General features: G+C 38.5%; 1 protein-coding gene across 4 annotated transcripts in view; it reads left to right on the plus strand.

The window, feature by feature from the left end:
* st18 (ST18 C2H2C-type zinc finger transcription factor) overlaps nucleotides 1–26,233 on the plus strand; it is a 39,738-nt gene extending 13,505 nt beyond the window's left edge. For 3 of the 4 annotated variants that reach the window (XM_019264882.2, XM_027288887.1, XM_019264885.2), the window contains 21 exons: nucleotides 5,898–6,013; nucleotides 8,563–8,614; nucleotides 9,429–9,459; nucleotides 9,674–9,861; nucleotides 13,376–14,092; nucleotides 14,770–14,904; nucleotides 15,771–15,861; nucleotides 15,957–16,049; nucleotides 16,605–16,813; nucleotides 17,077–17,276; nucleotides 19,188–19,433; nucleotides 20,469–20,578; nucleotides 21,163–21,225; nucleotides 21,533–21,601; nucleotides 21,865–21,927; nucleotides 22,255–22,335; nucleotides 23,683–23,904; nucleotides 24,071–24,159; nucleotides 24,268–24,371; nucleotides 24,475–24,621; nucleotides 24,754–26,233. In XM_019264882.2, the coding sequence (XP_019120427.1) occupies nucleotides 5,898–6,013; nucleotides 8,563–8,614; nucleotides 9,429–9,459; nucleotides 9,674–9,861; nucleotides 13,376–14,092; nucleotides 14,770–14,904; nucleotides 15,771–15,861; nucleotides 15,957–16,049; nucleotides 16,605–16,813; nucleotides 17,077–17,276; nucleotides 19,188–19,433; nucleotides 20,469–20,578; nucleotides 21,163–21,225; nucleotides 21,533–21,601; nucleotides 21,865–21,927; nucleotides 22,255–22,335; nucleotides 23,683–23,904; nucleotides 24,071–24,159; nucleotides 24,268–24,371; nucleotides 24,475–24,621; nucleotides 24,754–24,894 (3,167 nt within the window). In that variant the 3' untranslated portion in view covers nucleotides 24,895–26,233. The remainder of the gene's footprint in view (nucleotides 1–5,897; nucleotides 6,014–8,562; nucleotides 8,615–9,428; nucleotides 9,460–9,673; nucleotides 9,862–13,375; nucleotides 14,093–14,769; nucleotides 14,905–15,770; nucleotides 15,862–15,956; nucleotides 16,050–16,604; nucleotides 16,814–17,076; nucleotides 17,277–19,187; nucleotides 19,434–20,468; nucleotides 20,579–21,162; nucleotides 21,226–21,532; nucleotides 21,602–21,864; nucleotides 21,928–22,254; nucleotides 22,336–23,682; nucleotides 23,905–24,070; nucleotides 24,160–24,267; nucleotides 24,372–24,474; nucleotides 24,622–24,753) is intronic. The other variant, XM_019264883.2, reaches the window with a different exon arrangement.
* The last annotated feature ends 668 nt before the right edge of the window (nucleotides 26,234–26,901 follow it).

Raw genomic sequence — 26,901 nt, forward strand, 5'->3', positions numbered from 1 at the left:
TCCACATTTTTTACTTGACCATTCTTAACTTCTGAATCGCTGCTGAAAACTTTTCTCTCCATTTCTCTCTGTAAGCCACTCTCTTGCCTTGCACTTGATGTTGTGTGCACTTTATGCTAGATTGTATCGGAGCTGTGCCTTGGTTTTTATTCACAAAAGTATAAAGGTTCATTTTTTGTCTGTGTTACTCAGAGGTGGTTCTTTGCTGTTGATCCTTGAGTAAAGCTTGACTCAGTGTTGTGCAAGGATTTATTTAAAAATCACTGAAATGTATAATAGAGCATGACAGCACAAGAGAGGATCTTGTTAAGCACCCAGACTCGGTTTGTATCGATTGCTGAACTGTTAAAATACTCTCTCAAAAGTGAATAGCTGCTGTTTCAACACATTTTGAGCACTGTGCAGATTTCTTGTACCTCCCCTCGGACTCCTCTCTTTTTGATCTCTGAATAGTGGCACTGGAGCATCATTAGTGATTGCTGTAATACAAAAATTTAAGTGCATTAGCTTATCATGCTCTACTGTCAGGCTGGAAAGTGGGTTAAAGTCCATCGCGTATATTAAACCCTAGACTTAAGTCAAATTTACATTTTGTTAAAGATTACTCCTTTTATTGATGCATATAATCATATTCATGGACCATCTGCTGATTTGGCAAGCATGGATCAAACTCACAAAACAGCCCTGCTAACCTTTTAAGTACAAAATAGTCTGGCTTAACTCTGCTCGCCCAGAAGTGTGTGTGCGTATGTATGTGTGAGAGATTGTATGGATATTGGATAATACTTAATTTAGATCCTCCAGGCTGCTCATGCCATATTTTATTTTATCATGATCGCTTTGGTAGCAGACCAGGGCTTGTGTTTGAACAACTGAGCAAATAATGTTTGTCTGACAATAAGCAAAGCAGAATCTTGGTATAAGGAATCTGATTAAACTCTTGACCACAGCGTACAGCTCTCAGTTTATGTCCGTCACCATGGTTACGTGGATTTCACAGTGCAGCATCGCACACTTCCACCTGGCTGTGATCGGACACGCGGGTCTCCTTACCTCTTGAGTGTAATAAAACACAGCTTAAGGCTTTTTCTAGTTAGTCTTATGACTAATTTAGCCCTGAACTATCTCCCTGTGTGCGTTTCACAGAAATAGGAATTCACCATCGGGCATCCTTACTGCACAAAATACTTATGTTTGACTCATTCCAAACAAAGCTTACGCAGATTGAGAATTCATATGCCAGAGGTAAATCCGAGTTAACACGGATTTATACTGGCATGAGTTAAAGGACTAGAGTTTGTAATCCAGGTGGCCAAGGGATTTTACCATACAGTGGCAAAAATCACTTAAAACTCCCCCAACATCCTAAGCCACTGAGCTCAGTAAGCAGACAGATTGTTCAGAATTGATGACAGCACAACTATATCAGAGCTGGACTCTGTGTTTGTGTGGGTATCCGTGTGTTTTTGTGCGTACGCCTGTGTTTGTGTGTGCACATATGTGAACATGTTTGCCTCCTATATATACTCAATTAGTACGAAAGGGGCTGTTTAGAATGAGACCTTGACAGATTGGTATTATTTTGCTTCAACAGGGTAGGGGAGGTGTATTGGGAATACTGCTGTCTATCTGCATAAACATCACTAGCATAAATAAAAAGACAGCAACCTCCATTTCAATGGTCTGCGACTGACTAGCAAAGTGATCAAAGTCGCTATAATATCCATGTTTTAATAGTCTTTTGCACCTTATCACCTTATCCAACGCTTTATAAAAAATACTGGACGAAAGACAAAGGTGGGTTTCTATATGTGTGTGGGTTAGTGTGTGTGTGTGTGTGAACGTGCACACCCGCGTGCACATGTGCACATGTGTGTGGAGGACAGAGGAGCAGAGATAGAGTGGAGTTGTTTAATGACAGGAACAGCTGACTCATTTAGAGAGAGCAGTGAAAGGTAATTAACCCTGGGAAAACTACAGCTGCCATGCGAGCTGTTCACTTCAGCGCAATCTGATTAGGAATCACTGCTCGAGTCCCTGACTCCTTTCAGACACTGTGTGTTCGAGGTAAACTTTTCCCTTTGCCCGGGAGAGCCCCGGAGCACTGGAGACCTGCCTTTTGTGACGGGGGGATTAGCTGGAACGGTTACTACGTTTCTCCAAATTGCAGACCACCTGGTAGCATTCATGCAACCTCCTCCATGAAAGGGCCTCCTTGGGCAGGAACAATGAGCAGGATTACTCTGCTCATTGTTACACCAGGGCTGGAACTTCTTTTTCCCCAAACACCTGTCCCCAAATTAGACAGGTTTGAAAAACCATGTTCATGACAGAATTCAAAGATTCAAACTAACATGAGAGTGGTTTGACAGACTGGAGACTCGCCAACGGATGAATTGTCTGCCACTCCGTTTATTATGCTATTGATTCATAGTGTGGTGTGAGAAGATACTCATTTTATTTGTCTCAATATTTTGGTGTTCTTAATTGGATTGAAATCCACAAATAAAATAGCATATCATCTAGCCCCCTTTCATACGATAAGGGAACTAAAAGCACCAGAAATTTGGTCAAAAACAGAAATTGGCTCTTTGATGTCAGAAGAAACAATCTGGACTTGGTGCCTCTGTGTGGTCCGGCTCCAGATGAACTCAATTTAGAGGGAAGGCTTTGGGATGACTTTGGAAAGCGATTACAAGATTCATAAATCACCTCGGCAAAGGTGTCACCATCTGACTCTTTTATGGGACTCTTGCTAACTCCGTCCAATAACAAGTTTCCCCTGTAGTTATGCCATCATAACAAATCATTGAAGCAATAGTGGCTAGCCAGGCTCCTAATTGTCTGTTAAGAATTCTGTGAGCTGTGTTCTTTTATTGAAGCATCTCTGTCTTGGAGAAGTGATAAGATGCCAATACGCTCCTCTATAAAAGTACTCTTTGGCAAAAGGCACAAACACTTTGCTTGGCCGTCAGGGTAGCTGTGAGGCTGTTATATCTGAAATCGCAGTTGACTTCAAGATTTTTTACTGTGTCTACATGAATCCAGAAACCTCTATCAGGCAGAGGAATGCTCATAAAGTGCCCGCAGAATAATTTTCTTCCGCATACAGTATATATATCTCTTTTTTTTTTTTTGTTATTTATAAAAGGCCATATACATACACAGCACATATAAAAACCTGATATTTTGCTTTCAGTGAAATGTAGATTATAATAAATAAACAAATCTTAATATTTAAAGCACAATTTTAAAACACAGTTTAGTATCTTATGCCTCTTTATGCAGGTGAAAAAATAATAATTTTCTTATAAACAAAGCAAATTTTCCAGTGCAGCTAGATGTCAATTACCTATCAATTTTATTATGAAGGTAACTAAACATTGTGAAATTCAAAAAACAAGCTCCAGTTTTAGACAGAAATTAGACCTCCTAGACCTCGTGTGTCCCCTCCCCCCTCCTAAATATATCTCAGCTATTATTCTAATGTCCAGCTGGTATTTTAGGGACAGGGCGTCTGATGGCTCCCTGGCCACCTCACAAAAAAAGACCCAAAAAAAAAAAAAAAAGAAAAGTTGTTTATCTAAATACTCTCTGAACAGAAGTTGATTTTAATCTCTGAGCCGAGCTTAATTTACGCACCACGATCCCATTTGCATCTCAATGAAAAATGGCAAAAGCAATCGTCTAATTTCTGTATACAATTTCACCTGCTTCCCAAAGAAGAGGTGTGAGCACTTTTCAAGCAGGTACGTTCCTGCCAGCTCACCTTTTCCTCCATCGTGACTGGCTTTATGTTTATCTGGTTCTCTGCACACCTCAGCCCTCCTATAGGGGAAATATAAATTGCGATCAGTTCACTATATCCTCATTACAAGGAAATATGAAAGTAAAAGGTGCTATCTCCCGCCGTTTGCTCTTTATTATACATAAACAGAAAACACTTAGCATGTAAAATTAATGTGAAAATTATTCCCGGGGTAAACTATAAACACAGAAGTTACCCCGCACATTTACCCTTTTTTTCTCCTTCCCCTAGATCAGAGTGTAATTGCCAGTAATCAGGTCTGTTTGCTGCTGATAAAACCACTCTGAATGCGAGGAACCCTCTTTGTGTGATGACTCAATTATGCCAGAAGTGGCTCATCAAACCTGGCCCATCAGCTGCTTTAATAAATAAGGAGGAAAACTTGCTGCAGGCGCATTATAATTCCATTCATTCCATAATTAAATCCATTCCAGTTTTAACCCTTCACTCAGTGTGCTTCTGGAAGAGGAAACAAAAACAAGGAGAGAGAGAGAGGGAGAGGAGGAGAGGGGGGTTGAATACACACCAGACAGTGACCTTGCACAGAGCACCCATCCGTTCCCTATAATTCAAAATGATACTGTTGAAGAAAGGTTAAGAGAAAAAGGCTCGTGGAGAAAAGGATGGGAATCAGTTAAGACGCGGCTTCTGTCTTTTATATATGCATTGTTTCCACACACACAGCCTAAGACAGTAATTATATTAAAAGAGTAATCTAATCATAAGAGTTGGTTGGTTGGTTGAGTGTGCAGCACTGACATTTTGAAATCTTATTTTGTGTAATCTCATTTGCCTCTATCATCTCGCCTGTACCCCCTATCTAAAGGAAATGTAAATAATGTAATTAATTTTATGGTCTCCAGAATCTTACTTTGCTACTCTGGCCTGCTTTATTGGTTCCAAGATGAGGTATCAGCACAGTACCAGTGAGTTTTTTTACTCCATCACAATAATGTCTGTGTTAATTACATGAGAGCGTCCCAAGTGCACGGATAAGCTGGGAACAAGGGGACACAAAGACTCAAGGTCAGTGATGAATATCCACAGCAGCTGCACGGTATTAATAAGGCATTATATGAAAATAATCATAATAGCATCACTTACAACAAAATAGCGAGAGTGTTGTTAGAGTAATGTCTGAAGCGTCTGGGTGTTTTACAGATATTTCCTCTCCACCATCTCAGCTTGGATCCAGCCTTTCTGATAATGGTGCGAGGCAATGGTTATTCATGATTGCTGGATTGGGAAGGTCTCTCTCTTTTTCTACCCCCAGTTGCAGCCCATTCTCTCCTCTGTGGTGGGAATGCTAGCAGATGGGGTTAGGGGGGAATGGGCTGGGCTCAAGGACAGCTAGCAGCCAGATTAACACATAGAAAATCTCATAGACCCTAAGCATCAGGCTGCCTCCTTTCCCCCTGAGAAATCTGCCCTAGACGCAGGGAAATAGTCCTCAGAGAAACATTATTTGTGTTGGACTTGGGGTGTGTGCATGAGGGTGAAGGGTGGAGAGGGGGGGGGTGCATAAATATGATTCAGCAGATGACGAACCAGCTCAAATAGTAGTGAGTCTTTTTTCATATGCTAATGAAACTGAGTGAATAACCCTCCCTCACCTCCCCGCGCCCTCCCTTCTTTTTTTTTCCCCGAGTTTTGTTTTTCTGGGGAAGCGCTCTGTGAGCTATAATTAAGAAGATGTTGTTTTTTCTCTCTCTCTCTCTCTCTCTCTCTCTCTCTCTCTCTCTCTCAAAGCTAACAGAAATAAATAATTCCATAATAAGATCTGTGAAGTGAAGAGGCTTAATGTACTCATTGTGTTCATCCTTGTTTTCCCTCTTGGATGTGTTGTATTAATTAGAAGCAAGCAATTTGATCTCTGTCAAGCAATCAATTTGCATCGTGTTCCTTATTCCATGTGAGGTATTAATATGCTCTTTCCACCTCTTTCTGACTGCATGTTCACACCCTTGTCTCTAGATTAGGAAAATGTACCAGTAAAAACCTTCAGAAAAATGGTTTAGAGACGTATAATTGATTTCACTTACAGATTTCTTTTACATACTGTACATGTGTCTGTTTTTTCCTGTCCTAGATAATGAACTACATGATCACCTCCTGAAAGATAACACGTGTGGAAGCATCAACCAGAGTGGACAGTGTGGATCTGGCATCTTATCCTACAGAGGGCTCAGACAACTACAATCAAAGGTAAATAATCTGACGGGATACAGACAAAGCTTAAATCACATACAAAGTGGGAATAACTTTTGTTAGGGACAATAAGTCTGTGTTGTCTAAGTTGTGTAACAGTGTTTTGGATAAGTAGCATGCTAAGTGGTGGAGTGTCATTGCTCCTTTGACCACAGTGATCACAAACTCAGATTGTTTTTTACTTATGCAGAGCTGTGGGAGGCTGGCAGATATTACACTCTTTAAAAGGTACTCCTGAGTCAGCTTTCTCTAAAGCAGCGGTTGCCTTTAGTTGTCAGGTTGTCTCAGCTGGATTTGTACCTGATAAAAACTCCTTTGAAACCATAACAGAGAGTTTAGAGAGATCTGTTACGAGGTTTGAAAGACCTCTGTTTTAAGTTTAGATTAATAAAAGCAGGCATAATGTAAGCTGTGATGAATGAAACACATTAAACCAGCTTTCAAATATAAGACTCTCTGCTGCACAAAAGTGGCCTTATTTCTGTGTGCTGCTGACTTTTGGAAAAGTGATCCTACAACAATCCCAACTGCTTCTTTGCAACATTTTACATGAGGAGTTGGCAACTATACAACATTTAATGTCAGCGAACAGGCTGAGATAGCCGGGGAACAAGGAATTTAGATGGAAACAGATGTCACAACGTGACATTATTTTTAAGTAAGGGACTAAAAAACAGAATAAAATCACTGAAAAACATTAAAAGTATGTTATATTTAAACTATTATACAGTTAGCTATTATAGTTTATTATAGTTTAAAATGTCATATTTTGCTTTTCTTTTTATTTCTAACAACAACTTTTTCTATAAAGAGATACTTTATATAATTACATTAGCTCATTTTATTGTCATTTATTATCTGTTTTTTGAACTAGCCTCCACTCTTATATATTCTTTCTTTAATCTTCACCTGATAACCCTCTGTATAAAAACATATTATACATTACATGCATACCATAATAATGAAATGGTAAATTATATAAAGTTCTCAACCAGATTGTGCAGGGAATCTCAAATAAAAGCTCCCATTTGACCCTGAATGAATCTATTTGTTCTGCTTTTGTAAACACTCAGCGTCACATGTTTGTCCATGTTGTTGCCATGCCAGGACTACCTGTTTCGTGCACCAGAGCATCTGCGGAGGCCTTCCTTGTTGTTCCTTGTTGCTTGTCACTCCTTGTTATGTGAATTAGACGTACAGTAGCTTCGGCTTTGTCAAAATCCGTTTTTGTCATAATTATGTCAGAAAAACACGTGACGCACTGTACAAAGCAGTGCTGACGAGGTTTCTGCCCGTCAGGCTCAAACTTATATAATAGGTGAAACTGGATACGCAGTGAAAGTCAGACTTACACTACAGTGTAGTTGTGTTTCACAGATTTAAATTTTACTCATTTTGAGGTGATTCCCGTACTATTAGGGTTTTTTTTTTAAGGTTGGTAATAATAATTTATCCATAAAAATAAAAAAATAAAAAAGTAAAATATCTAAAATACACAGCCTAAAATAAATCCTGTTTTTTTTTAAACATCTGCATGTAAGGGGTACTACTAAAATTTCAAATAAAGTTAAAAAAAAAGAAGAAGAAAAAAACGCTGTGGCAATAAACATGTGTGAGTCATTGGTGATATTTTAGTACACTGATAACATCATTTGAACTTTGATTAATGTCCATGTTACAATCTCAGGTTGCAGGATGTAAGAGCATTTTGCCTTCAAAACAACAAATTTATACAAAATGTTGAAGCATGTCTGTGTGGAAAAGTGTTACAAACTAATGAGGTACATTCATTTTTACAGAATGTAATCTATAGTGTTTGGGAGTTGTTTGTCTCAATAGGCTGTAGTAATCAAAAGTAATGAACCTATTATGAGCAGGACCTCTGAGGGCCCGGCGTGGCATTAAGAGTGTGGCACATAAAAGGTTTATTAAAGGAAATTAAGGTCCATCACTGCCACACCTGCTCCCCTATTATAAATGTATGACAGGTCAGTGCCTTCAATCACAACAGCAAACGAGAGAGAGGAGTCATGTTTCCCATTACCAGGGAAAAGTAACAGCATATCCTATGACTCACAGATTTCACTGGCCTGTGACCACTATACGCCACCATCAGCCTGGAATAATTATGTTTAATAGGTTTTATTTGGGGCCCACAAGCAACACCACCGAGAGTGGATGGATTTTAGCAACTATTTTTGTCTAAACACACACAGCGAGGTGCTGTCCGTACTTTAACGTCATTATTTAGTGTCATTACATTTTTACTCACCTTTGAAACTTTTTTTTTCCTCCCCCCCCTCACATCATACTTTATGTGTTTGCATATTACTGATGTTTTAGGAGCTCTTTGTGATGTTGTTGTGCACACAAATTGTTTTTAAGGCTCGCTGGCTCTGGTTGACTGACAAAAATCACAAATACTCTCTGAAGTGTTGGAGCCTTTTTTTCTGTTTCACATCATAGAAAATGAATAAAAGCGATAAATTAAATGCAATCTGTCTGTTTAGATGCTCATTTGTATATTTGTATTTTTTTATCTACAGATGGATTCTGAAGGCGAGGAGCAAACCCTGAATACATGTACGAGTAGCACAGGTGAGTGCAGCGTTCAGTTTTAGTTTGCTTTTTTAACTAAACACGCATGCACGCATGCACACAGACACACATATTCCACTTACCGCCATGGGTTAGGGGTATCAGTTCAACAATCCAACTTTATAACTGTCAATTTTATGTATTATCTTACCGGTCTGAAGAGCACTGCACTGCCATTTCATTATTCAGAGGGGAATAACTTCATTAAATTGGAACACTGGCTAAAATTAGTTAAGGAGTGTGTATATATTGTGTGATTGAAAACCTCTAGACTGGATATGTCATTATGCAAGTGTTCAGGGCCTCTGAGGCCTGCCTGTGCATGCTGGAGCTATTACTACATCTGGGGAAATTCATGAAAAGTGTTATTATTGGTTTTGCTTCATGGGAGTAGGGGCAGAACTTGTGAATGAGATTTACGCAGGCCTCTGGGAAAATTGATTTAGCCTTTTAGATCATGTTGTCAGTGCTGTCAAAGGATGAGCTACTGTTGGTGTCCCAGAGAATGAAGCAGACTGAATGAAAAGCTTTTCAGATCAATGAAGAGACCACTTCTCTATCCTTATGCTGATTATACCCAATGGCATTGTAAAAAGAGTATAAAATCTATGGTAAAAGGCTGCGTAAAGCAGTTTTAGCCCGCACGTGCTGTTCTTGAAACATTATCTACAAAACAAATATTTACAGAACATTGTAAAAATGTTATTAGCCAAAAAAGTACCTTTGAAGATGAATATGTTGACAGATGTTGTGCTACTGTAGTGGAAATGTAAACACGACTTTTTATGTTTTGTTTCGGCCTTTTATTTCACAGGGCTGGCCGACTGCATCGCTGAGACTCACAGGTGAAAAACACTTTTTTTTTTTTTTTTTCAATTTTTACATCCTCACAAGAAAATATCTTTTTTCCAGATTATATTTGTGATTCGTTACAAATGTTTTAACTCCATCCGAAAAAAAATAAATTCTAAAATTGTAATAGCTGGACCTTTAAAATGAACCAAACTGAGTCCTTTGTTGACCCTGCTGTGCTTTTTGTCCGTTCCCTCTTGCCTCCAGCACATATGGGTCCATGGCGAGGAAGAGGAGTGCTCAGGAAGGGGTGCAGGGCGCCCCCGTCAACAAGAGAAAGTCCCTGCTGATGAAGCCCCGCCACTACAGCCCCAGCGAGGCATGTGAAGAGGAGAGCGAGGACCTGGCACCGCCACAGGACAAAGAAGAGCTGAGGAACATTGACACTCCAGCAGGTAAACAGATGTCCTGTTGTTTTGTCTGTTTTGATGAACAATTGACGCTGAATTTTAAAATCCCATCTGTTGCATTCATATTTCCCTCCCTCTGCCATCAGCCAGCAGCCGCAGTCATTGTGCAGTGGAAGTGAAAGACTACACTGCTGGGTCCACATTAGTTGTGTCTCACGTCCACAAATTGAAGTTTTGACAGCTGATCTGCCATGATATTTCTGGCGTGGCTTTACCCTCTTTTGATGAGGCCAGATTTCAGACCCCTCATCTGTCCTTTTTCAATAGCCAGTCCAAACCCATTGAATCCATAGAATGAAAAAACTGAATGGGGGAGTGCACCAGTTCACTTTGATTTAAATTAAACTTCTTCCATTCTTTGAAACTGAATTTTCATTGAAGTTCCCTATTGTGAAAAACAAACGAGGCATCAACTCTGCTTGGCTGATGTTCTCACGTTTTGTTGTTTTATTATCGCAAAAAAAGAAAAGAAAAAAAGAAACCACCGTTAGAAATTGTTTATTCTCACTTATGCCACTGTCCTTTTCGGGATCGAAAATGTTTTCTTTTTTCCTAATGAATTGAATTTTGTGCATTTTGGCAACAATGCTCGTGGTGTACATGTGCATTCTCGCCCACTATAATCTGCACTGATTTGGTATATTTTTAACGATGTAACTAAGCAACAAACGTAATTGTCCCTTTCAAAAGCTTTTGTTAGGCCCTCTAACACAGTCTAATACATAATTAGGCATAATGTCTACAGCTCATTATAGTACACATGTGTGTAGTTAAATGGACCAGGAGAGTAGCTCACTGAATTGTGTGGATTCATTGGAAATGGAATTTATTTGTTTCCTGGGTTCATATTACATTACAATTATCTAAGTAATTCACTGTGCATCATCAGTTTTTCCTTTTGTTGTTCTATATTCTATTTACTTTTCCTTTTTATCATCCAACATTGATCGACTGCTCTATATTTCTCATATTTGAGCCTGATGTTCAGTGGACTGTCTTTAAAAAATAAAACAAAATACCACCAGAATTTAAAAAAGGAAGAGAGAGAACGTGGATATTGATAAACAATTTCAGAGCATATTTCACTGTTTTGTATTTTGGGGGGCTATTTTCTGTGGAAAAAAAACAAAAATTGGAAAAGTAGAACCGGAGGCAGTAAGAATTTTTGCAGCGGAAAGCTGGTCATATCTGCATTTTAACAAAAAGGGAGAAAAATAAGCCTCTCGTTTGGTCGAGCCACACTGCGTTCAACTCCAGCCAACTGCAGCCCTGCTGCAGAGTGCTGGTAATGGCTATTCTGGAGTACAAACTGTTCACCTGTTCCAACACACAAACCACCGGAGGGATCCAAGTTTTTTTCCTCCATCTCTTTCCTTTTTTTTTTTTTTTTTTTTTTTTTCTACTTTTTTTTTTCTTTTTTTTTTTTTTTTTTTTTTTTTTGACTGCACTACTGTGTGTCTCTGTGTTTGTATGTGTGTGCGCTTGTCTAACTGTATGCGGCTGTGTCAGGCCGGGGAGTCCATCTGGATGAAAAACAAAACCCTTGTTGCTCGCCTCATAAATGTAAATACGTGTAACTGGCTTTTATTTTTCATTCAACAGGGTTTGTCTTTAGACACCTCTTTTTAAATATATTCCACAGCAGGGAACAGAAAGTAACACGTTGTAACGTTGCTTCAGCACCAACGCATATGAAACCAGGCATGTCACATTTAATAATGATACAAAATCATATATTTACAAACAGTTTGTCTTTTTATTAGCGCTACATAATTCCTGTTAAAGCTCTTTTGGTGAGGATTAAGTTTTTGTGCTGCTCCCATTAATAAGTCGTAGCTATCTGATAATGCCTGTATCTGTATCATCCTCGACAGTGTGTGATCTGATTCTCACAATCCGTCTCTATCTCAACTTATCGAATCCTACTTTTGGGTCTGATGTCTAGCCACTTAAGAGGATATGGGCCCACAGTCCAACCTACTGAACGTAAAAACCCACACAGTTTAAAGAGCCTTAATCGAGCATAAGTTTGAACGGTTTTGTAGGATCAAGAGAGATTTTGTTGATTCAATCCAGATGATAGCTTTCCATTGTTAATCACTGACCATGACTTAATGTAATCAGCGGTGTTAATAAAGTGTAGCTTCAGATGCATTTTGTGAGATAACCCTCTTTGTCTCTGGATTTATACTAAAAGATAGATGGCAAAAGGTCAAGGCAAATTAAATTATTGAGAGCACTCACACAAATAAAGCTGGAGAAAAGGTATTATACGAAAAGAGTGTGAACATTTAAGATGAAATGTATTTATATATTTTTTATTCATCTGCAAGAACAGTACTTCTCTTATCTTATGGTGTCTTATCACACTTGCAAGGATTTTAAAACTCAAAAGACAGAATATTTGTGAGTCATCTTCAAAAGCAGTGACATTACTTTATTAGAAAAGCTTCTCTAAGACTCTAATTTGATAAAACATTCAGTAAAATGACCTGAGTTGTCTATATTTTTACACAAAAATGTGATCATCCGGGACTTTTAAACACATTCAATGAGCAAGATGCACTTTACGACATTATAAAAACACAGAACAGAAAATAGAAAGAAACATTTAAACTATTTTTCTGTATTCATGGACACTGATAGACAAGTTACTTTTTAAATCAAATGTAAAGCTTAAGAAAACTGCAGGTGAATTTAAAATACGAATTATTAGCTAAATTAATCAAAATCTTTGTATTATTCAGCAGTTTTGGTTCATGTGCACCAAGAGAGTCACTCATTTCTGTGGGCACTGTTAGCTGTTGTGCTGTTAAAATTTATTGTCAGTTTTTTTTTTGACTGAGGTGTATGGTTGGCTTCTTATAAGCTACGTCCTGCCACACCGACAGCAGCAGTCTTTCATCTTCATGTTTGTGGTTTCCTCCATCTGTGTTTTCAGGAATCCTCTTCACTTTCCCTGTTCTCCTCCCTAAAAACAACAATTATGTGTTTCTAAATCAGTTTTTGTGCAGATGACAACATGTTGCTGCTTAGCCTGCCCTTAAAAATACACATAACTAATTAAAAAACTGATGTTTATTGTCCACCACACAGTAAATCCCTCCATAATCTTGTTCTCCATATTGGGTTGTTGCTCCAGTTGGAGACACAGAAGAAGAAGAGAACAATCGTGTTTCTCATCTACAGGTTTCATGTTCAACTAGCAGAAAGAAGGGTCCTATATGTCCTCTAAAATATACTTGAATTACATGGGAATCTTGCAATATCTTTTCTGTTTCATGTGTCCTTATTAATCCTCTAGAAGGTTATAAAAACATGTTTGTCTCAAGATATTATTTGTAGAAAAGTAAGACACAATCTAAAATCCTTTAAAGGATTTGGAGATTATCAAGGACACACAATTCTTGTCCTGTATGTGACTGAGGGGTTGCAAAAGAATGTGTTGGGTCAGGTTTTGAAAACATATAAAATAATATGTGTTTTCTTGTTGTTTTAGATGGAAACTTAAGTGCAATCAATGGAGTTGCCAACAAGAATGGCTCCTATGACGTAGCAGCAAAGTCCAGTGATTCTCTCGGATGGTCAGAAGTTACATCTAATGGCTCTCCACAGTGTGAGCCAGACACATCTGAACATCTGATGGATGAAGACGACGAGGAGCTCCTTAATAATGAAGAAGAAGACCAAAGTCAAGACAGGATGAGCGGCACATCATCACCACAGACTCCATACGAAGACATGCGGGAGGCTGAGTGGGAGCCTCTGTCACTGTCTGCCAAGGTGAACGGCTCAGGCTGCAGTCCCTCCAGAGCCTCCGAAGATCTTTCAGGCAGGAACGGCCACATGAAAGAAGAGCCTCACTCTGAATTAGCTGGTCTGATGGGTAGTAGGGCGAGTATTTTTCAGGCTGAGGCTCTAAGATACAGGCCGCTCCCTACAGAGGAGGACAGTGAGGGGGAGGCGGAGGCGGAGAGGCCACCCCGGCTGGACGGCTGGGCTCTGGGCCTCCACGAGAGAGGCCTGGAAATGAGCCGAGGGAGGTTGAACTTCAGCCTGTTGGAGCAGGCTATAGCTCTGCAGACAGAGCAAAGACAGGTCCTACACCATGCCTACAGGGAGATGGACCGGTTCCTCATGGAGCAGATGACCAATGATAGAAGGCACCATAGAATGATGGACATGGACAGTAGACTCAACTATCATGGGGGGAAAGGTAACAACACAGATATAAAATAAATTCTTAACAATCAAAAATGATCAGTACGAGAACGCAGAGCGTAGATAGACCACTTTGATTTGGATGATTGGACGCTCAAAAAAAAAACATTAAAAGGGAATAAAAGAAGCATACGCAGGGGGGGAAATCAGAGGGAGGAAATCCTCTTAAGTATTAAAACATTTTGGCAACAAGTGAAGTAATAAATAAACAGACTAAAATAAAGAAGAACAAAATTTTCTGATGGAATTGCTACTACTCAGAATATTGGATTTTGATAGGAATCAACTGGATATTTAACCATGACCATAAGTCTTAAATCCTCCTAAAGTACCTCTCATGTTTCCCTCTGATTCTTCAAATGACTGCAGCTAAATGTGTAATCCTAGATGTAATCTTTCGATGGATGGGCATTAAGAAGTGAATGCTCTGTGTTGAACTGCAGCCTTAACTAAAATGACAGATTAATAGATGCATTTTGTGAAAAAAGTCTCTAGCTTTGCATGATATTTCAATCTGTTGACTTACAGGAAAGCACAAGTGAATTATCTCTATGTTTCACTCAGTTCTACATTTCTTATAAGAACACAGAGGAGATTTGGTGGATTCAGGCAGCAGTTCAGATTCAGTATTATATTTATTTATTGTGAAATCTTGTCTTTCTGTGTCCACAGATTCTCCACGTACAGATAAAAAGGATATAAAGTGCCCAACCCCTGGCTGCGATGGCACCGGTCACGTGACCGGCCTGTACCCACACCACAGGAGTTTGTCTGGGTGTCCTCATAAAGTCCGAGTTCCTCCGGAGAGTGAGTCACACAAGCAGTTCTGTGTACACATGCTGGATAATGGATGATTTATGCTAGAGAAAGTTTCAGGATTTACAATCAGTCACAGTCAAAAAGAACAGTAGAAATCCTCTCAGCACGGACAAGAAAGAGAATAGCTTATACGTTTAGTTCAATTCAAAGATGGGCATAAAACTTTTCAAATACATTTAAAGGATTTTCTGCCTCTCTCTTTCTCGTAGTTTTGTAATGTGTGAATATTGAATTCTTTTTTTTTTCTCCCCTCCCCTCACATTGGCGATTGTTAAGTCATTTCAATATAACTCAACAAACATTCGACATTAAACAGTAATGTTACAAAAGGAACAGAAAAAGTAATTAACTTTTTCAAAAAAGCGCGTGCTCTTAGACTGGAGGCAGTATTTGCAAATCAAAGGGCTAGCTAGCGCAGCATTCAAAAATAAATAGACAACTCCAACAAACTAATTGGAGAATATGTACAGAGAAGAAGTTTCTAAGGATACAGAGCGGACCTTTAACGACGCGTTTGTTTTGAAGAATATAATCAGCTGTCTTGGTACGCTCCTCTTTGCACTAAGCTATTTACATTTCAGCCACATTACAGCATTCCTCACAATGAGAAAGCCTTTTGCTTTTTTCTTCTGTTTTCTGTCTCTGTAGGATCTTTGCTCTATAGGCACTAATGTACCAACCAGTTACATAAATCATCATTTAATGTACGAAAATGCATTTGTTTTATTTCCACATCAGTCACTATATATGTACGTATTTACCATCTTATAATCTTTAAGCTTGATTGTGTCTTACATGTTGAATTATGTTCCTCTTTCTGAGCTTATCTCCTCTCTCTGTCCTCATCCCCTCAGTCCTCGCCATGCATGAGAACGTCCTCAAGTGCCCTACACCCGGGTGCACAGGAAGAGGCCATGTCAACAGCAACCGTAGCACCCACCGGAGGTACATCCACAAGAGAAAGCCATTAGAAAATCTGCACACTGTTCATAGATGAGTTACGGTATTAAGCTAATGTGTTTGATTTCCTCCCCAACCAGTCTCTCAGGCTGCCCCATCGCTGCTGCAGTCAAGGTCTCCAAACCTCAGGACGAGAGCCTGAAATGCAGACAAACACCTGACCGCTCACCAAGGTACACCGCCAGATAACGTTGTTGATTTTCACTGCTATCCACGTGGTGACACACGCAGCACAATAATTACAATAAGCATCCAGAAATCATATCGAGCTCTGTAGTGGACTGGAGTTGTAAAAACGTAACTGAGGTTATGGAAAAAAAGTGATAAACACTATTATTATTGAGGGGGGTGTTGGATATTTTTATTCACTGATCCCAGCAGAATGAACAGTCTATTTCGAGCTTTCCAAGCAGACATAAGCAACGGTTGCTGGTCCTGTGAGTTCCTCTCTATTAGAGATGATAAAAGAGCAGAACTCTTTGTTCCCTGTGGATATATCATGGGCAGGATGCCCACTCCTACTATATTAATTAGTCTGGCAACCTGGCTGTGGATCTACAACACACATCAGATCCCAGACTCTATGTGTACAAAAGCACTGGCATCCCTGAACGGTTTAAAACAATGTCTATGCTTAACTGCTTAATATGAGCTTGTTAGGCACTTGTTATTTCACAATTTTTTTTATAATAAAATATATATTTTTTTTACGATTTGTCTCTTTGTAGGGCCATCGGCTTGATAAAGAAGTTCGAGATGAACCAGATGAACTACAGGCTCTCTCATCCAGTAGCAGCCTTGCAAACAAGCCTCACAAAAGACATGGACAAGTACAGCAGAATCCGCTTTGATTACGCCAGCTTTGATGCACAGGTCTTCGGCAAACAGCCTCTGATGGGGAACAGCCAGGACCAGGAAATGTCACATTTCCCTGACTGTGAGTCTCATACATTATATTTGATGCAAAAATGTTATTTGTAAGATTACATGATACTGAGGGTCAATAAATTGCCACATCTTAAGTATGAAGATTAGTCCACAGCAACCATAAATCTGCATGAATCAAATCTTTTTTTTTGTATCAGTGGGTTCCTCCTAAATCCACAACAACTTCTGTCTTGTTTTGTATGTATTATTAAGTTTGGATAGAACACCTGCTGTCTTAGTAACTAAATTATTCGCTAATTATTTGTCTTTTAGCACCTCAGCAGTATCCTGGCTTCCTCGGTGCTCCAGGTGGCCGCTTGCCCACCTCTGGTCAGCACAGCCCTCCGAGTCAATTTAAAAAAGAAGACGGCCTCCAAGCCACAGCGGCGACCGCCGCCATCCTTAACCTCTCCACTCGCTACCGGAAGAACATGGAGGCTGTCGCCGGTCGGCCCTTGGCAACCTCCACAAAGGTAATCAAATTAGACCACTTGGAAAGGTATTTAATGTGGTCATTTTAAAGGAACTCTGATTTGTGTATAAAAAGGGAAGACATCAAAAGACAGAATTTGGCAAAGGGTGCCTGGCACACTGGTGGCAGACAAACAAGGAGGTTTCCACTCTATAAAGCTTTAATGTACACAAATGAAAATTTGTGTAATCACATCAAAAGAAGAAATACAATCAGCCTTCTTTCCCAATTACAACTACCCGCATATTTTTTTAATAAAACATGTGGCAGTGTATTTTGTTTCGACATCAGCTGGCATGTAAAAACCCTGAACTGTTGTCTGAAACTGCATCTTGCCCACTGCAGATGGCAGAGGATATTTTGCTTAGTTATATGATCCAGCATAGGCTGTGTGTCTACACCAGATAGTCTTTAAAAGCATTTTAACGGATTAAGCCAATCAGCTAAAGGAGTTAACATCTGAAAAGTTTAATTCACACAAAATCCAAACTCTTCTTGGAAACGTGTGCAGATCCAAAATCTCTTCTGCTGTCATTATCTCCAACGCGGCATTGTGTTCAGCTTTTTCCAAACTCACTTCATGATTAATATTGATCACATTCTGTGGGTTACATACGTGCACACTGTACTGTAGATGATTCAAGGTTTCCACACCTACACAGCACAGATCCTTGTCTCCCAGCTTGTTGAGCTGAGAATGTGGCCTTGTACCAGGTACCAGCCCACTGAATGAATAAAACAGTGTTAGCAAGTTAATCATCTGTTCTCATTTACAGCTTAGTTGTCTTGGAGAGACGTACAAAATAAAGAACAGCTTTCAGGTCTGAAAAAAAAGGGGGCCATATTTAGAGTGTTATATGCTTTAACTTATCTGCATATGTATATTACACGTTGAAATATCACACGCAAAAAAGCACCAAAGAACTGGCCTTTAAAGCGTGAATACAACCTGATTTTTGTTTATTTCACAATGTGAGACGCTCAATGTACATCATTAATTAATAAATAATAGCAAAATAAAGGACAAACGCCTGATTTTTAGTTTTTAAAAACGACATTAAAACAAAATAAATCACAAAAAGCCTTAACACTAGTGTTGTTTCGATTAGGTACACACATCATCAAATGGCTGGATAATTAAAGTGGACAGCCACATCCGATGTTCATGTAAATTATCCCCTTTAATTAATTTGAAAAGCTCCCCTTTTGTTACGAAAAAATATAATGATGTATAGGGTTTAATGAAACATATGCGTTGAATAATTGGTTTCATTTATGGAAAAGGATTTCAGCATTTAATGAGGTAAAACTTTTAATACCATAAAACAGCCATAAGTCATCATGCTATTGCGTTTCAGCGCAGAAACGAACAAACACATCTGTCAGCGGGGAAACTTATGCCACATTAAGCTTTTTAATTTTTTGCTATAATAATGATGACCTAAAACCAGCAACCCCCACCCCCCCAGCTGCCATCTTGGTTGTGTGTCCTAGAAAACAGATGACACAGCTGTCACTGAAAAACTACACACCAGTGATTATTTTTTTTGTGTTCAGCAGAATTAACGCTGGCTTAGTTTGGTACTTTGTATGGTGTGAGATAACCACTGTATGTATTATTTAAATACACAGTTTGTTTGCTCTGCGTTTCAAGTCATTTTTCATGTTTACAGAGAAATGTTGCTGCTGGGTTCAAGTTTATCATATCACTGCTGTCGTATTAACGAGACATTTTATTTACCTTCTTTTTAGTGTAATTAGAAAAATAGGTCCTATTTTTATCCCTTGATTCTTTTGTTTTCGTATATTCGCACAAACTGTGATGATATGTAAGGTATGTTTAATTTATTGTATCCTTCTATATGTTGTAATATTTATTAATTTATTAAATATTTCACTTATTTGCCTTTAGGACATGCTCATAGAGGTGGATGAAAATGGCACCCTGGATTTGAGTATGAAGAAGTGCAAGGAAAATGTCAAATCCCAGACAAAAACACCTTTGGACGACCCGCTGTCCCCTTCTGAGTCCACTATGGCCAAAGGCGGGAGCGTGCTCATCAGCCCCGCCTTCTACCAGCCGCTGTGTGAGAGAGACAGCTGGGAGAGCCCCATCCCCATCAACTTCAGCAAACAACACGTTTTACAGGACGCAGAGGTAAAAAAAAATAAATACTGACAACTGACACTTCAGATGGAATCTAAAAACGTGAGATGTAAATGGTGATGGGTGATTACGTTACGGTGTACAGTCTGTGGTGCGTTACCATGTCTGCAAACAAGTCATTTCAGTTATACATAAGTGCAAATGAAATGATGACATTCAGCATCATAGTGATAGAGTAAAAGTAAAAGTACCCCAAGACCCCTTTTTCTAAATTTATTCAGAATCTTTCAAGCAAGTGGATTTTTTGGTATTCATTCGTTCAGTTTCGCTCTGCATATATATTTCTTTCCAAGTTCCTTCTGAAATAACTAATTATAGTTCGGTATTATTTCTATCATCCCTATGATTGTTACCAGGTTGCGTAGTTCTTTTCAAGAAACTTAATTTATTTCATTTCCCAGCATGAAGCTTGAACTGTCATTTCAAAGCTCACTGACAGGAACGAAAGAAATGCTGAGATATCTGTGTTTATTTTCTTCATTAGCTTATTTTTTTTGTCTCAAAATAGTTCAAGTAATCTAATTTGGTTTAAAAATACGCCAGTAAGCCTAAAATGTTTTGTCAATTTTGAATATAAAATCCCTCCAGTTTCTAAAATCCAGAACTAAAAAAATACAGACAAGAACATTTAACAGCAGCTCCTCCAGGACCTGAGTACTCTGTATTTGACAGGTGGTATTCGTTTGTAGCTGATATCAGGACTTTTCTCGTTTGACCTGCTTTTAAATCAAACACAACATCTGGTGACTGTCTGTGAAAAAAAAAAAGGAAATCCACACGTCATGTCTATACATCATAAATACTATGAGGATTAAGAGTGACTTTAAATGGATGTATGGTTTACTACAGTTTAAGTATCCTTGAGTATAATCTCTTTGCCTTGCACTCTCTAACCTACAGGCCTTGTGTTTTAAGAGTATTATACAGAGCTTTTCATTAATTATTCACTTTTAGGTCATGGCAGAACATGATCAGGTTTGATACTTTGGACCATGTTTTTTTCAAACTTTTTATTTCTTTTCGCAGGAGGATTACGATCATGTCTCCTTGGAGGATCAACACTATCAAGGAGACGGCAGCATGTTGAGTCCCAAAGCCAAGCTGCTATTACGAGATTCAAAGAAAGAGCTTTTGAGGTATGTTACGTTAAAGAATGAAACGTCTCGAGGCATTCATTCAGTCAAGTGTGAATAATGTGAGCTTCCCTTTTTTAGTTGGCAGACGGTCAGCATTAACAATAAAAACTGTGACACCAAACCATACCTTTGTTTAAGTAGGACAGTCTGATATAAGTGAGTCAAAACACACTGAAACTCGCCGTGTTACCCATCATTGTAACTGGTATGTCTGCAGGTTCATGCGGAGCAGAAATGTATCTATTTGAAAGTGAGTTTTCTCCCCGTATATATCCTGTACAAGCTTACAACTCTTGACTCTTGTAGTTAGAGTGCATGCTCTGCTGGGTCTCCTCTTGAGAATCACACCATGTGAACAGTAGGATCCTCTAGTTTCCGCAGCACAGCACCCCTTCAGTGACATTCAGAGATATTATCAAACTGAATGTTCAACAATCGAATAAATATTTCTCTACTAAACTTCCCGCAGTACTAACTCCATGTAAAGGTTTTTTTTAGTGTAAACTAAAGATTCAGTTCAAGCTTGGCAAAGTCTGTGGGAAGTAGAATAATCTGTGCATTAAGTTGTTTGTGCTCTCCTGCAGCTGTCCGACCCCAGGCTGTGACGGCAGCGGCCATGTGACGGGGAATTATGCATCACATCGGAGGTACTGCAATTAATTATGCCCTCATTAGCACCAGCTAGCAGATATATAGACTAAGGGAAACAGTGTTGATTGTTAAATTATGTTGATTATTACAGTTGAAAACTCATCACATTGTTTGAATTAGATTTTATATCGTATGTCATTTTTAAAAAACTAAAAAAAAAAACAGGTTGACGTGCTTTCACGTGAAGAGGAAGTGGAACTGTGTTTTGTATAAATATGCATTGAGACATTGTATTAAGATTATTCAATTCAGCTGTGATCAAAGAGTGCATTAAAATGACTGTTAGCTCTTTATCCTCTCTAGTGTGTCTGGATGTCCCCTGGCTGACAAAACACTCAAATCACTGATGGCAGCCAACTCTCAGGAACTAAAGTATGTGTTTGTGTTTTGTCATTGTTGCTAAAGGGATTTTTCACATCGAACTAGGCAGCTTGTTTTCTGCCTTAGCTCGGGTCAATGCACTCCTTTCCCTTTCCTTTCCTTTCTACTACACATTATGCATGATTTCTGTGTACTCTACTTGAAGTTGTTTGGTATTTGTACTACCTTTTCCTGCATATTAGCATGAATCCACTACTCTGCTCGCAGTCTTTTGCTGTAAAAAGCACCTGGTCTCTGTGTCTCTCAACCTGCAGGTGCCCAACACCTGGTTGTGATGGATCTGGACATGTGACTGGGAACTATGCTTCGCACAGAAGGTAGCAGAGAAAAATCATCATCGCAACTGAGCATCAAATACATTTGTCAGATGCATGACATTCAAACAGATGGTGAAAGTCTCACTTTATGCTGCAAACAAGCTGCACTTTTTGAATTTTTGTGTTTATTGATTTATTTGGCTGCCTCTTCATCTATCTATGCATTTATGTATCGTTATAACATTCATGTTATGTGCAGATGCAGAGTGCAGCTTTTCACGATGATTAAACATTGATTTATTTCGATTTATAGATTCAGATTAGCTTGAACTCGAATAAATAGATTTCCTTCATGTTAACCCCGTACTCGTCTCCAATCATTTGTAGCTTGTCAGGATGTCCACGTGCCAGAAAGGGAGGTTTGAAGCTCACACCAAGCAAGGATGACAAGGATGAGCAAGAGCTTAAGTAAGAGATTTTTGTTTATTTCTCATCCAGTGCTGTCATGTTTTTTGTTTCAGAAATAAAACAAGAAAACATTATGAAAATGCGTCATGCTTTTGTGCCAGGGGCATTATACCTGGAGGCCATTAAGTTAAACAAAGAAAATAATACTTTTCACGTTGTAACATTAGTGAATTATTTTCTAAGGATTAATAGCGTGTTTTTGTGGGATTTTTATCAGGGTTTTGTATTTTTCCTATTTTCTGAATGGAATATCTGGCTTGTTACTCTTCACTGAGTGCTTTCTTTATAATTATAGTATATTAAGAAAATGTTGAATTGCCCGCTCTGATGGCAGAGCACTCATTTGCAGCTTAATCATTGTCTGTGAAAGTGTTATTGGAAAAAAAAATAATGTAATTGATTTGCAGTTTAAATCCAAAGTCAGACATATGAGCCCTTGTTTACTTATACATCTGGACACAGATTTTTTTTTTTCTTTTTAATTACTAATGCAAGGGCATGAGCTTAGGAATTACACTGGAATATATCTCATACACATTAAGAGGGAAAGGGAGAGAAAGGGGGAGGGTAGCAAATGTCCCTAGATTATTGTAAATAGTGGGCCATATGGCATGCCTCCATTGTCCTGGTGCCTTGCATCAAGCCACCTACCTGTGGTAGTTGTAAGTAATGGGAGTGGTGTTGTTTTGTCCTCTAAGTGCTGCTGTGCTGTCGAGTAACAAAATGCTGAAACAGGCTTTTTGCAGGAGCAGCACTCTGCAGCATGTGTGCCATTTGTATCATATCAGGTGACCTTTCACCTTTATCAATAAGGGAAAGGGTTAGCAACCTCCAAATTACATTCTTTCGGATGAGGGGATACACGACAATTATCTGTAATTCATGTCACTCCATTACTGACCTGCAGACAAACAGTCGTGAATTCCAGCTGACAAACTCTTAATGACATTCACTGTGAGTTGTGCTTATGTTTTCCAGCACAAATATCAGCAACCTCAGAATATATGCTTCGAACAGAGCACTCGTCCTGCCTCAAGTTTTAGCGGATTAGTAACTTATAGTTAATGCAATTATTTCTAGTTTTGGCGACTCTATTTTTTAATCAGCATTTGGCTGGATTAATCAGCTTAATGGTTAACAAATCTTCCGGTCTAGTTATTGAAAGAGATTTTTTTTTTTTTAATGATGCGGTTGTTATTTCATGAGCAGTTAAATGTCTCTTTTTTTGTCTGTAGCAGAGACAACAATGTTGAAATGAAATGCAAGTCAGTCAGATTTTTCCCTGTGTGAATCAGCAGTGTTTGCAGGTTTACAACATGTACGACTCACTGTTTGTTTCTCTGGTAGGTGTCCAGTAATTGGATGTGACGGACAGGGCCATATATCGGGAAAATACACATCCCATCGCAGTGCAGGCAGTTGTCCACTTGCTGCCAAAAGACAGAAGGAGTCGTCCATCAATGGGCTGCCCTTTGCCTGGAAGGCCAATAAACAGGAACTGCCCCATTGTCCCTTGCCTGGCTGCAATGGCCTTGGACATGCCAATAATGTGTTTGCCACTCACAGAAGGTAAGGTCGCCTGTCCTCCATTTTATCTCTAAACAATGCTGCTGGTCGACATGTTGCATACTTACAATGGCTTCACTCTCGTTCATAATCAATCTATCTGATGAAGTTTGTCTGTTTTGTGATATTCTCCCACCTAAAATGTGTCATTCGTCACCTGCTAAACTAGCTTGTCGGGTTGCCCACTGAACGCACAGAGCATCAAGAAAAAGCACTCAGAAGAAGAGATGATGACTATCAAACTGAAAGCCAGCAGTGGTAAGCTACTCTGACACGCCGTGTGGTATGGAAATACTTACATGTTTCTTGGAAACATCAATGTTTTCAGTTTGAACGTGATAAATTGGATGATTTGCTTCAACTCAGGTGTTGAAAACAAAGAAGACATTCAACATTTGGATCATGAAATTGAGGAACTGAATGAATCTAACATGAAAATAGAAGCAGATATGATGCAACTTCAAACCCAGGTAAATATCCACTCCGACGCGTTTATTTCGAGGACAAAAGCTGCGAGATCTCCGCTCGCTCATTTTGACGACTTTCCGTTGTTTGTTCTTTTGTACTCGAAAGCAGATATCGTCTATGGAATGTAACCTGAAGACAATTGAAGAGGAGAACAAGATGATCGAACAGCACAACGACAGCCTTCTGAAGGAGCTCGCCCGCCTTAGCCAAGCTCTCATTAACAGTCTAACAGACATTCAGCTGCCTCAAATGGTACAGTAAGCCTTGACCATAGACTCCAACACAACTCATTATGTCTAACCTATCCTGGAAGAAATCATTTTCTATGAATTGTCATTTCTGCTGTGCTGTTTTCACTAATAGTCAAACATGTTTTTGTTGCAGGGACCCATCAGTGAGCATAATTTTGAAGCCTATGTGAACACATTAACTGATATGTACAACAACTCGGAGCATGAATACTCTCCAGAGTGCAAGGCCCTCTTGGATAATATCAAACAGGCTATTAAGGGCATCCATGTTTAAGCTGTAGAGCTACCAAGAGGTTTCTTTGACTTGGGATAATGGCACTAGATAGCTCTATTTTACTGAAGAGTGCTGGCTGACTGCATGTATAAGACGAGGCTTTTGGAAATGTGTTTGGCATTTCCCGGTAAATACACTGCACTGAGAAAATTACCAGCCAGATTTGTAATGCTTTTACTGTTTCTGCATTCACTTGATATGTTTATCCTGGTGAGATTTTTACCCCTCTTGCACTTAATTATTTTGTATGGTTTGCTTGATTTTAATCTGTATGTGTTCATGTCATTCTTATATTATCGCTATTTATTATTATATTTGCTCATCAGTGTATTTATTTCCTCGATTTTTATTTATTTCTAGAATTGTAAATGCTTAATATTTGAGAAATCTGTTTGACTTTCTGCACATTGTAAATTACATAGAAGCACATTCCAATTTCATGGCATACTTTCGCCATCTAGTGTTGAAAAGCGTATATTATTATTAGACCATAAGTTGGATCTCCCTTCAAAGTAAAAACCTACCAAAACGACTAAGCATCAATATTTTTAAGCATTGCTTTTGCTTTGTTTATTGGAAACTGAATGTATGGAAAAGACAAAGTGAACACTGAGATCAAAAAAATGCAATGCATCAGTACTGTACCTTTTTTCTTCTTAACCAATAACAGCTGAATGCAACCAGGAAGTGACACTGAGCAAAAATGCAACATCATTCGGTGAACTGAATGTCAGATTCTGCTTTGCATAGCGTGCCACAAGAGGAGTGCAACAAAAATCAAAAATCCACTTTGTCAAGATGTCTTTTTTTTAAATATAGATATTAAACTGCCTTCTGTGCACACACTTTGAAGTGTGCATATAGTATGTGCCTAAATGTATATGAATCCATAAAAATATACGAGTACTATGTTTTGTGGTAGGACAGTATTATGTGGATGGTGTCTAATTTATGATACAGTACAATTATTTTCATAGGAGGAACTGTTCCTGATGACTGTTTAAATACCGTTGTCTCAGTAGCTGTAATCTCAGAGTCAGGTTTTGAAATATCAACGACTGAGATTGAAAAGTCTGGTGTTTATTTTAACTTTTGCTAGCATGGAGAGGGGAAAAATGAATGAAGGAGTGAAGTAAAAAAGAAAAAAAAAAGAAAAGAAACATCTGCTCCTGTTTTAACTGCTTACAAGCCTTAACATTTCAACCAGTCTTACAGTTTGAATATTCTTGTAACGCTTGGGGCAGATTTGAATAGTAGCTATTTCAAAACCGAGCTGACTACCACTACAACTCATGTTTCAGTTTCAATCGTTAAACACAACAAAAAAAGAGAAAAAAAAGAAAAAAAGAAATGAAAACATAGACAAATGATAGTTGTTGGCTAATCAGTTGTTTGTTTGCATCAATTGCACTTTTGTATTTTGAATTATTTTGTATTATTAGTTCACCACACTGCCCTTGACTTCAATAAAAAAAGAAAAGACAGACTGTAGTCGCATCACTATACTAACAGGTCTCAATTTTACATGAAGTTAATCCCAAGAGAAAAAAAAATGACACAGTAATTCATTTGAGCAATACATTTTTCATTTCTGCAAAAAAAAAAAGAAGTCAAAGACATGTAGCCGAGGACATTTTGAAGAAACAAAAAAAATGTAACAGCAAAAGAGCCAAATTCCAGAAAAATAAGACCCTATTTTATCCAAATACTCGATATGTTTTAAAGAATTTTAATCTTTAAAAAAAAAATTGAATCACATTCTTTAAACCTAACAATCCTTTATTTATCATTTCTTATATTTAATTCCTATACCACACATTGTTTGCTCAGGAAGTTTTGTGAATAATATTTATTTTTCCCTGTTAGTATTTGATGTTTTGTATTGTGAAATGCTTTTTTGTGGAACGATATTAGTATGATATGAAATTGTATTGTATTTTCTTTTCTTTTACATTAAAATGTAATGCTTTTTTTTCAGTTGAAGTAGTTTGTAAATTCAAACTTCCT

This window comes from Larimichthys crocea, chromosome II (genome assembly GCF_000972845.2).
Source record: "Larimichthys crocea isolate SSNF chromosome II, L_crocea_2.0, whole genome shotgun sequence".
In the NCBI taxonomy this organism is placed as follows: Eukaryota; Metazoa; Chordata; class Actinopteri; family Sciaenidae; genus Larimichthys; species Larimichthys crocea.